The following is a 12390-nucleotide window of genomic DNA, read 5'->3' as shown; positions in this document are numbered from 1 at the left end:
TTGCATCCTATAGGTTTGCACCCATAAGGACGATCAGTTATCTCCCAGGTTTTATTCGCCAAGATGGAATCCATCTCCCTACGAATCGCTTCCTTCCAATAGTCAGCATCTTCAGATGCATAGGCCTCTGAAATAGAACTGGGAGTGTCATCTATGAGATGCACAAGAAAATCATCACCAAAGGACTTTGCAGTCCTTTGTCTCTTGCTCCTAGTAGGAACTTCATTGTTCTCCTCCACAGGACTTTCAAAGTGTTCCATCGAAATGGCAGGTTCGGTAATTGTAATTGGTTCCTGATTCGATGAATTAGGCATCTCCTGATTAGATGAGGTAGCCATATCCTTCATGGGAAAGATATCTTCAAAGAAAGTCGCATCATTCGACTCCATGATCGTACCGACATGTATGTCAGGTACCCCAGATTTTACAACCAAGAATCTATAGCCAATGCTATGAAAAGCATATCCCAGGAAAACACAATCCACAATCTTTGGTCCAAGCTTCCGCTTCTTTGGAATTGGAACATTGACTTTCGCCAAACAACCCCATGTTCGTAGATAAGAGAGTTTTAACCTTTTCTTCTCCCATTCCTCGAATGGAGTTATCTCTTTGTTCTTTGCGGGAACTCGGTTTAGGACATGACATGCAGTCAATATATATCGCCTCCCTCCACCACGCCTTGGAGAGACCCAAAGTGTCTAACATGGCATTAACCAAATCTGTAGAGTACGGTTCTTTCTTTCGGCCACCCCATTTGACTGAGGTGAATAGGGAGGCGTCCTCTCATGGATTATACCATGTTCCGCACAAAAATCATCAAATTCATTGGAAAAATACTCTCCACCACAGTCGGACCTAAGCCTCTTGATTTTTCGATCAAGTTGGTTTTCCACTTCATCTTTATAGATCTTGAAAAAGTTCAAAGCCTCATCCTTAGATTTCAGAAGATACACATGGCAGTATCTAGTGGAGTCATCAATTAACGTCATGAAATATTTCTTTTCACCTTTTGTCAAAACACCATTCATTTCACATAGATCTGAATGTATGAGCTCTAGTGGTGCAAGATTTCTCGTTTCCGCAGTCGTGTGAGACTTACGAGGTTGCTTAGCTTACACACACACTTGACACTTAGATCCCTTGACAGTGGTGAAACTAGGGATTAAGTTCAACTTCGCTAGTCGCGACATGCAACCAAAGTTAACATGACAAAGACGTGAATGCCACACATTTGATTCACTATTGTTGCAAATATGATTAACAACTTTATTGCAAACGTCTGATAAGGATAAACGAAACAGGCCTCCTGACTCATAGCCATTACCAACAAAGGTTCCATACTTGGATATTATAAATTTATTCGACTCAAAGACAAGCTTGTAGCCATCTCTACACAGAAGAGATCCGCTAACAAGATTTTTATTGACGGAGGGGACATAATGCACGTTCTTCAGCCGCACGATCTTCCCCGAAGTAAACTTCAGATCGACCGTGCCAACACCACGAACAGAAGCACTTGAACCGTTGCCCATCAGCACGGTTGAAGTCCCTGCGGTCTAATAAGACGAAAACATGGAAATATCACCGCATACATGCACATTAGCACCAGTGTCAATCAACCAGTCAGGAGAATGACATACTGAAAAAATAGTGGGAAATATACCATACCCAGCATCCTTCATGTCAGTGTCTCCAATGACAACATTAGCGGTCTTGCGGCCTTTCCCAGGATGACGCTTGTCATAGCAATTAGGACAACTAGGAGCCCAATGATCAGGATGCCCACACATATGACAAGCACCTTTGTTCTTGCCATTCTTCTTCTTGAAGTTCGTGTGTTGCACATCCTTGTTCTTCCCATCAAACTTTGCTTTACCATCAAACTTGTCCTTGTTCTTGAACTTGTGGGGCTGAAAGTTCTGCTTCTGTACCACATTGGCACTAGATCCTCCCTCAATACCTCGAGCACGTGTGTCCTTTGCTCTCGCCTTTTCTTCCACATCAAGAGTGCCAATGAGATCTGGAACGGAAAACTCCTGCCTCTTATGCTTCAGTAAGGTAGCAAAGTTCCTCCATGAAGGAGGAAGCTTAGTGATGATACCTCCGGCAACAAACTTGTCTGGTAGCACACAACTGAAGTGCTCAAGTTCTCTAGCAAATGACTGTATCTCATGAGCTTGCTCAACCACGGAGCGCTCTTCAGTCATCCTGTAATCATAGAATTGCTCCATGATGTATAGCTCAGTGCCAGCATCCGAGACCCCAAACTTGGCCTCGAGTGCATCCCACATATCTTTTCCATTATCAATTGACGCATAAGCATCAACTATGTTCTCACCAAGAAAACTCAAGAGAGTAGCCTTAAACAGAGTATCCATTTTCTGAAAGGCTTGTGCCTGTTGAGCATCAAGCTCCCCTTCAGGTTTGCCAAGAGTGGCGTCATAGCAACTCATGGTTTGAAACCATAAGACTGCTCTCACGCGCCACCTCTTATAGTGGATACCCTCAAACATAGGAGGTCTCATGGAAGCAGCAAAACCACTTGGTGTAAATTGCCTATAATAAGGTTTTTGGATTGTTGGAAATATGAGCAATTTACCAAATGATTTTATTAACAGAAATACTAGATAAAGCATGACTAATATAATAGAGATAAAAACAAGTCATGCTTTCTGATAGAGAGAAGGTAAATAGCTTCTGCATATATGAACCGTAGCCTAGCATATCTATAGCAGACAGTAGAACTAGTTGCATATATGAAGTAGAACCTAACATATCTAGAGCAAGTACTAGTACGAGAAACTGTGGCAGGACATCTAACAGAAAGAAGAACACGTACGGGACAGCAGCAGCAGTAGCACTGGACTTGGGGTCGGTGTCCTCGCCAGCCATGTCGTCGAGGAGGTTGTCGACGTCGGGGAAGAAGTCGTCGGGGAAGTCGTCGTCGGAGTCCGAGGCGTCCGTGACGAAGGAGTCAGTCAGTAGTCGCGCAGAGCGCTCCCCAAAAACCTTATCACCCTTCTCCCGTACAGGACTCAAAGAGGTGCGGTTTCGGAGGCCTACTGTCCCAACTTGCGGTGCACGCCGCAAGCCGGGATGAGGAAGATAGCAGCAGCTCAGAGATGGAACCGATGGACAGATTCGAACTCCACTTTCGCAAAAATCTTTTCAGCTTCCGTGTGACCTTTCGTATACCCGTAGTGCGTGGCAAAAATTTAGATATCGGCTCATTCCCGCAACAGGCGGCGCGTCGTGACGAGGCGAGGCGAGGCGTGGCGTGGCGTGGCGAGGCGGGCGGCGGAGGAGGAGCGCGTGTGGATATCCCTTTTGTTCTCATGCTCGTACAAGTGGGGAAAGAACCTCCCTTATAAGGAGGTCCAACTCCCAATAACTAGCAATGTGGGACTAAACTTTAGTAGTATCCCTTGCCTTGCACAAATGGGCTAAGTGGGCCTCTAGGATTTATTAGGAATTTCTAAAATAGTTATTGGGCTGCCCAAAATAGACTAAATTCTAGCACCTCGTTGGTGCGCTGCGTGTTGTGGAGGTGCGTTGGTGCATGAGAGGGAAGGGAGGAAGGAGAGAGGAGAGCTTGCCATTGCCGATGTCGGGGCCGTGCTCCTCATGTCCTCCACACCTCGGCCCTGCCTCCGGCGAGCACGGAAGCTTCGTCCCCTGCAGGGCCGGCCCTGGGCCAGGGCAGCAGGGGCGACGGCCCGGGGCCCAGCCAAATTAGGGGCCCCAACCTAGTGCTGCAGTGTATATATAGATATGGGCCTTGATGAAATGCTAAATAAAAAAAAGATTATGTAGGCAGGGAGGCCCATCTCCAGCAGAAGCCCAACTGCCAAGAGGGCTGAAGGCAGGCACGCACGCACAAGGCCAGTTGCTCAGAAAAAAAGGAGGCACAAGGCCAACAACAACCCGCTAGAATGAGATCACAATTGAGGAAAACAATGCCCATATGAGACTCCTATAAATATTTGAGTGACCGTGAGAATCCTGCAAGTGTAGATGAACAAGGATTTTCTCCTTTTGATATCTATGACCCTAGAAACTGGGACACTCTTGACAGTAAATCAAGAGATATTCTGATTATAAAAAGGGCCTACAAGGGAACAAAATCTTGTGTTTGAAACATGCTACATTTATCTTGACATTTTTATTTAATGATTTTGCATCAAAGAATGCACGGAGCCGTTTCTCATGATTACTGGAGGCTTGGAGGTTCGCTAGTATGTCATTTCTTTTCTGTTATGCTATGTGACTTCTATGATGTTTGATTTACACCTGAAGTATGAAATTGTTATTTATGACTTGGAGTGTTATTTACCAAGGAAAATCACCGTTGTTTATTATAGCTTTGCAATATTTTTTTATCAATGTATGGAATAATTTTTTTCCTCCAATGCTGTCACTGGGCCCATTTATTTGAGTTCGCCTCGAGGCCTCCGAAACTCCAGGACCGACGCTGGTCCCCCGCATCATCCAACTTCAACTTGGTAGTCGACACCAAGGAGGAGTAGAGAAAGTGGTCGATGGCGGCGGCTGGTGGCTGGTGAGACGAGCGGCTTCGGCGGCGGGGGGGGGGGGGGGGGGGGGGGGGGGGAGGAGCCTGGGGTGAGGCTGAGGACGCGTACTGGGCTGGTCGGTCCGAATATGGCAGATCGGACCGGCCTTTCTTCCTAGCGGGCCTGGCTCGGTAGGTCCAGCCTATTGCTGCTACCTTAGACTAAAAAAAGCCTATTGCTACCTATCTATATTTTTGTGTCAAAAAAACCTATCTATATTTATGGTCTGATTTTTTTAACAAGTAAATAATGATGTGAGGCGTATGTTGAAATGCAACTTGTACAAAAAAGACAAATTTATGATCTGGCAGGATGTATAGTATCATGTGTTAAAAAGTCCCAAATTTGACTTTTTTGCACAGCTCTCATTTCAACGTAATTTGTCATGAAAATATTACCCATCAACGCCACCTATAAGTGATAAAAAAAAGTTTTACACAGGAAAATCCCCCACCTGGGCCGGCCCATGCAGTAGGGACCTCCTATACCGCGCTCTACACTGAGAGAATACACAGCTGCCCATTTGGGCCGAACCCACTTCAGGGTGGCCTTTTTTAAAATTTCATTTTTTATCTTTTATTTTTACTTTCCATTTTAGTTTTTTTCAATATTAAATAATTTGGGACTTCAAAAAGTTCCAAAATAAAAAAAATGAGAATTCTGAAGTAAAATATGTAATAAATAATAAAGGTTTGTGGATTCAAAAAATGTTCTCGATTTTGTAAACAAAGGTTAGAATTTCAGTATCTTAGTATCTTCATTGTCCAACAAACTATAAAAGGTCATAAGTTTGGTTGTCTGGCCATTTGTGTGTGCACCCGTGTAAACGATCCTTGGACATTTCCCTTTTTTATATCTCTGAAGCACCTTGAGCTAGTAATCCAACCTACAATGTCACTTTTTGCATGAAAAATGCTCAAAAGAAAATATTTTGAATATTTTCCTAACATTCTTGTGAATCTGCACTTGAAAGTTCTAATTTTTGCAGCAAACAATGCAGAGAAACAAGAGTAACAAGTACGGAGTTGTAGATCATACAAAGGATCGGTGGTGATTCATTAGTCATGGTTCAAGAACGACGGGGAAATTGAAACTAAGCACGACATGTCCGCATAATAGTAGAACCAGAGCAAGAGAAGAAAGTTGATTAGCAGGTTGACAACGACGCCTACTAATAGAGAATCTACACGTGCATCCTTTTGCCACTTCCGAAGCCCCACATCCTCGAGCTCGACATGCTCACCTACCATCCTGGCCGACGTCCTCGCCATCTCCCCATGCCTCACAACCACCTCGTTAGCTGCTGCCAGAAGAGAGCATATTAAACCCATTAAGCTACGCATAAAGGGCGGCCAACCAGCTATGCCACATGGTGCAAGCTGGTTGGCCGCGGTGAGAAATCTTTTGGAATTATTTTAGATGAAGGTGCGGATTATTTTTTAAATGTATTTTTTTCTTTTTAGATGGAGGTGAGGACCTCTGGTATTTCTTTAAAAAAAGTGGCACTCGCTGATAGGTTGCGGTGGTAATTTATTTTCCTTTTTACTTCTTCTTTTAGATGAAGGTGAGGATTTTTTTTCTAAGATGTTTTCTTAGATGGAGGCGAGAACTCTATGTTCTTTTTTAAATGAAAACATGCGCACAACTTCTTCTTAAGCGACGCCACAGGGTGGCACCCCAACCACTAGTTGGCAGACCAAGATGAGGAGAGCCCATATCACACCCAAGGTAATATTTTCAGTCACACTTACAAACAAGTTTTTCCTATGAAAACACAACTGTCGTTTCTGGTCAGCATGTTCCTCCCAGGCATCAACACCGTGCAATCAGGTGCACCAAAGGGTGAGGTAGCACTTGCTGTTGTTTTATTTGATTTTGCCAAGGCATTACATACATAATTGTAGCCCGGCCTAAGCTTTCTAGAAATACATACGTTTCTCTAGGAAGTGTGAATATGTTCTAACTCTTCTTAGTTTGGATATGCTCTGACTCTTCATGACGAGGAGTATATATTTATCTTAGAAATTTGTCAGTGGGGAGAAGACGCAGCGCGTCCGTTTTGGACGGCCTGTTTTTTAAATTTTGTATTTTTTTCCTTTTTATTTTCCATTTCGTTTTTTTAACTTTAAATAATTTGGGACTTCAAAAAAGTTCCAAAATTAAAAAAAGAATTTTTAAATAAAATATTTAATAAATCATAAAAATTTCGTGGATTTAAAAATTATTCAAGATTTTATTTAAAAATGTTTAAAAAATATTCAAAATTTTGAAAACAAATGTTCAGGAAATCAAAAAATATTCATGTATTAAAAATGTTAATGAAATTGAACAAAAATTTCACGCATTCAAAAAGTGTTCATGAATGGAAAAATATCCTAAAAATTCAAAAACTGTTCGTGACTTACAAAATAGTTTATTCATTTATAAAAGGTTTGTTGACTCAATAACTGATCTTGCATTTCAAAAAATGTTTGTTAAATAAAGAAAAATGTTCGTGAATTTCAAAAAATGTTGCACCAATTTCCAAAACAATGTTCTTCCATTCTAGAAATGTCCGCCAATTCAAGAAAATTGTCAAAAAATGTTTGCAAATAGTATAAAATGTTCATGAATTCAAAAATATTCTTGATTTTAGAAAATGTTCGATTTTTTTTAAAAGTGTTCATGAATTTGAAAAATGTTCATAATTTAAGATATGTTCGCGAGTTAAAAAAATGTTAATGATTTCATGAAATTGAGAGTGATAGTGTATCTCGGTGATGCAACAATATATGATCAGGCCATTGGAGATTATAATTTTTTTCTCCCGTTGCAACGCACGGGCCCTTTTGCTAGTACGTAATACCTATTCCTAATCTTTACCTAATATTAATGGGAGGAAGCTTTTATAGTTCTTCAGACGTCATTCTTTTATATCCGTTGATTTTATGTTAATTATAAAGATTGACCGCTGAGATTTAATTGAGGGATCCTCCTATCCCGATAGAAGAAAAACAGACGAGGAGAGCACGGGCACGTCTCCTTTCTCCCTTCTCCTGTACGGCCTACTATATAGGAGTACTTTCTTTGAAAAAGATTAAATATTATACGAACAAAAGGTTAAAAAAATTATTATATACGAGCAAATGAAAACATCACGCGCACGATCCCTTTGTCCTCCGCATGCACGAAGACGACGCCATGTCGTCGCTGCTAGTACTCCTCACCTCACCCTAGACCGGAATCAAAGTCGTTGCCGAGGGATGGAGGCCACGGGGGAACGCTGGTGGAGATGCGCCATGACCAGGTGGGGATTGGTGCCGAGTGGCTGCGGGCGCGCCTCTCCCCTAATCCCCTTTCCTCTCCATGACGGCACATGCCAGTGGCCTCTCAAGCTCTCTCTTCCTTCCCCTCCTCCAACATTTTGGTTATTCAGTCCCCTTAGGACACAATTACTTTCAAATCGTTCAACTACAACTGCACTTGTCAAAAATTCAGAACAGTGCCATGCTACTAAGTTGGAACTTAGGACGTGCCACTCCCACCAACTTGGCAACCAAGACAAGATGGAAATGCTATTAATTCTGCTACCACTACATTATCAATTAGCTTTAATCGTCTCAGTGCCGGTTCATTCTAGCAAATTGTTGATCTGTACGGTTTTGGAAATTGATGAGATACTGGATTTACTGATGTGGGAATTGTCTATTTGAATTTTCTACATTAGTAGATTACCAGCGACAGCAAGGCACGGCGATGGCCGGTGGTGGAGAAGACATTCAGCCTTTTCAGCTATGCTGTCGACCACCAAGTATTGACTACAAATACTACTCACAGAATATCTTCAGGTGAATTTGCTGGGGCTTGAGCGAGGGGAATGGAATGGGAGACGACGACACAAGTGTTGAAGGCTAGGGATTTGGGAGCCAAGGATGTGACGACGTGGAATGAGATGGGGGACGACAGTGCAAGCGAGATGTAGGAGGGTAAAATTGGAAACCAACAAAATTTCATAACATGACAAGATTTGTATGTGGAAGTCTAAAACATCTTACATATGTGAACATAGGTAGTATTAGTTTACAATGGCTCCCAATCTGAGCCTAAGATGTCATTTACCATGAAGGTAGGCCATTCTAAAATTGGATTCTTTTTCCCATAGCAATTCATTTTTGCCAATTCTGGGAAAGATGATCATCTAATTTCATGCACGTCAAAATAAATAGAAATGAAAGCAACGAATAATGAGCAAAGAGCACCTCTATCTAACCCTTATTACAGTGTAGGCGCTACTAGAGCAAATACATCAACTAAAACAATCACTAGTTCCAATATTAATTTAAGAAAATAAGATCCAGCTACAACTTCATAACCAAATATAACTACACTTGACATCATTGTTCAACAGCATGATCAACCACGCAAACATTAATTTAAGGAAACAAGATCCTACTTGACATCATTGTTCGACATCATGATCAACTGCGCAGGACTCCAGAAACTCAGGATAGTAGACTTGCCATTGATTTCAACTGCAGAGTGCCCAGAATAGTTCATTACTTAAAGCATTTGGCATTAATATGTCCCTGTGACGTCGTTGCACTCCCAAGACTGGGGCATGTTAGCTCAACCAGGCCCTGAGAACATGACAGGCTAGCTCAACAAGACTCTTATTCCTTGGGGACACAACGCCCTCGAAAACTAGCACATGCTGCATGAGTTCATTGGATACCTAAAGATGAAAAGACAACCTTCATTCAGTTAACGATTACACACCATAACTAAGTACCAACATATTTGCAGGACACTGAGCAACTTACATGCGAGATGAAAGTCTCCAATGAAAGAGAAGCACCAAAGATAGAAGCCAGAGAAGAATAATCAAAGATCCGACCAAAGAGCAAATCTTCAAGATAGATACTAAAGAATTCAGGCCAGCAAGTTTAATAGGTAACGTTGGTGAGACCATCTGCAAAAATGATGTCAGGTCAATTGCATTTCACAAGTATTAACTTATGTAATCCCATAAATAAAACAGTAGTTTTAGAGCATACCTCCCTGCTTGGCGTGCTGGACACCAGCTCTGCTCGAGTGTAACAGATCAATTCGGTGCTGTTCACTAGTAAGTTCTTCACTTGCAATGCTTCTCCGAGTGAGACTCGAACTTTGAGGTTACCTTTAAACTGAAAACTGGAGAGATTTGGAGCTCTGCTCTCTATCAACCGCAGCTCGCTGCAACGTAACACCTTCAAGTGGCTTAACCGCTCAAGATGGCAAGGTATCCTCAAGCAGTCTACCTTACTGCAATCCCTGAGTAAAACCTGCTCTAAAGCTGCAGAACTGGAAACAAGACAGCTTAGCTCGTCCCCTGTAATACCCACCCTTAACAGCTCTAGTTTTGTCAGGCTACTCAAGCCACAGTGCCCAGCCATAGGATGAAAGGAACAATCGGAAAGGTAAAGACACCGGAGCGAGTTTCCCAGCCCATTTGATATAAGTGTGCACGGGAACTCGTATTTGCGTTTGTTGCTCATAGCCATAATAGTAAGGGTGAGTTCTTCAATTCCTGGTTTAACAGCCTTATGAAGCCATTTGTCGATATAATCACGGTCCTTCGCTTTGTCATTTGGAACAAACCGAAGTTTCAGTATTCTCACGCCAGTGCCCGAGTGGTTTTCCAGAATGTGGTCAATTTTGTTTCTAAAAGCTCTAGCTGTTTCCTTGTAATCCGCATATACGTCCAACCCAAATGCTTCCCAGTTCAAAATGAGGATCGAATGGCATCTCCAGGAAGACAGAAAGGACCGCGACAGGCAGGCGGCTCTGGCAGCATCTTTCAATGGCATTAAGGAGTGTATATGATGCCAGATGTCCTGCAAGCGCAAGCATGAGAGGGAGTTAAACATCAGCAATGTAAGATACATGCGCATGATATCACAAAGTGCACCAATGCTGCAGAGATACACCATGCGTTGGAACAAAGGTTGGGTATATTGAGCATCTTTTCCAAAGTGTTGGTTATGGTTTTTGCTAAGAAAGGTAGACGCCGCTGTTACCTGGTATGATCCTACTTTATTTAGGCATGGAGCAAAGCACTGAGCAAATATTCGTCTGTGCATCTCGTTAACCAAGATGCACAGGCAGAATATACACTTGAATGGTAAAAATTAAGACAGAGTGTCAGAAGTAAAGGTGTATGCATGCTGCACAAAGAACACATTTGATACAACTCGACAGCGCTAACAGCTAGGTCACGATATACAGCAAACAAACCTGAGTCACTAAGATGATGAGATGATAGGTTGAAAATGCCAGATAAATGATGCCTATGCACTTCAAAAGTTGCAATGTATTGCTTCCAATGGGAATCTGCCTGCCTGCCTAGTTCTATTCATGAGGAAAGAAAGCAGCCTAGTTATTATTACTACAATTGTGCGTTCCAAGAAGCTAGAGATTCAAATACTTGTGACAGGTTGCCATTGAAGCAGACCAAGTAGTAGTAAGTAATACTGTTGTTCGCGAAAGGAAGCTGCATTTATCAACTACATGATACCTCTGGAAGATTTGGCTCTGAACACTCCTCTGTTTGAGCAGTACCACCTTGTTGGCAGGGTGAGGCCTCTGCGTTTGCCTGACCATTTGCATAAGTTGATGCACCCGGAACACAATCTTGCTGGCAGGGTGAGGCCTTTATTCTTTTACCGCTTGACGAACCAGCAACCAATCCATCTGTGAATCATCGGCGTGATTACTTATGGATAATATGGACAGTAGCAGCAGAGCGAACTTAGTAATACCAAACCGTTATCATTAGATTCATCATGAAATATATTTCTATATTTTGTTTATTTAGCACTGTAATGTTGATATATTTTGCTATGAACTTGGTCAAAATAGGTAAACTGAGCAACACGACACAGTCCACGTCGATGGGCAAACTAAACAGCACACTGGGCAAACAAATTGTATACCTGAGACTTTCTTGCTCCTTGTCATATCTGTCATCGCGGATCTGCACCCTCTTGTGCTTGTGCTTGGGCACCTCCGCGAGCAGCTTGTCGTGCGCGCGGCCTGGTCGAATCGAACAGCACCCTCTTCTGCTTCCCTTTCACCTCTGCAACCTCCACACGGCATGATAAAACAAAGTGAGAGGGGGTGTGGTGCTGGGGTGGGCGGGCGGAGGCGGGGGAGCGCCGCCGGGGCGGGGAATGGCTGATCCGGGAGCGGGGCCTCGTACCTGGAGCGGCGGCTGGACCGGCCGCTGCTCGCGCCGCCTCGCCGGTGGCCGGCGCTCGAGGATGGTGCGGAATAAATTATTACTTGACGAAAATACCCACGCATGGTGCGGTGCGGGCCGCGCGGCTGTGTTCTGTGGTGACGAAAATACCCTCCTATGGTGCGCTATTTGTGGCTTTCAGTCTGAATTCGTGGAGCGGGAAAGCTTTTAGGTGTGGCCGAAGGACACTTGCAGCTGGTTTCGACAATTTGGACATCATTTTTTGGGGGGTTTTGTAAGTGTTGTTTGGCAAAAATCTTTACAAAAATGATTTGCAGGTGTTCTTCGAAAACTGGTTAAAATCTTTTATGAAAATGAAGAACACATGCAACAGCTCCGTCCGCCTCTAACAAGCCTTGGAGGGCCGAACTCACGTATGTGCCAAAATACGGGACTACCCCATCGCCACTCACGGTAGAATACATGGGCGACAATGGCATAACAGCAGTGCCATGACGGTCGCTCGTGGCAGCTGTTGCACTCGGTGCTTTTTCATCACCTCCTCGTGAGGATACAAATTTGGAACCTGAAGGGCACCCTCTACCCTCCTTGGTTCAACAAAAC

General features: G+C 43.2%; 1 protein-coding gene across 1 annotated transcript; it reads right to left on the bottom strand.

Moving 5' to 3' along the window:
• Positions 1–8944: 8944 nt before the first annotated feature.
• On the bottom strand, positions 8945–11645 carry LOC125540387 (uncharacterized). The gene is made up of 5 exons (XM_087545482.1): positions 11522–11645; positions 11104–11279; positions 9605–10423; positions 9371–9519; positions 8945–9282 (listed from the first exon to the last, which is right to left on the bottom strand). Exons 1-5 carry the CDS (start codon positions 11553–11555, stop codon positions 9252–9254), a joined length of 1209 nt encoding a protein of 402 aa, XP_087401608.1. The 5' UTR covers positions 11556–11645; the 3' UTR covers positions 8945–9251.
• Positions 11646–12390: the final 745 nt, after the last annotated feature.

The sequence above is a fragment of the Triticum urartu genome, chromosome 2A, assembly GCF_056163025.1.
Source record: "Triticum urartu cultivar PI428250 chromosome 2A, HENAU_Tu73, whole genome shotgun sequence".
Classification (NCBI taxonomy): Eukaryota; Viridiplantae; Streptophyta; class Magnoliopsida; order Poales; family Poaceae; genus Triticum; species Triticum urartu.
The sequence above is the reverse complement of the archived record's forward strand: the minus strand, read 5'-3'. Positions and strand labels throughout refer to the sequence as shown.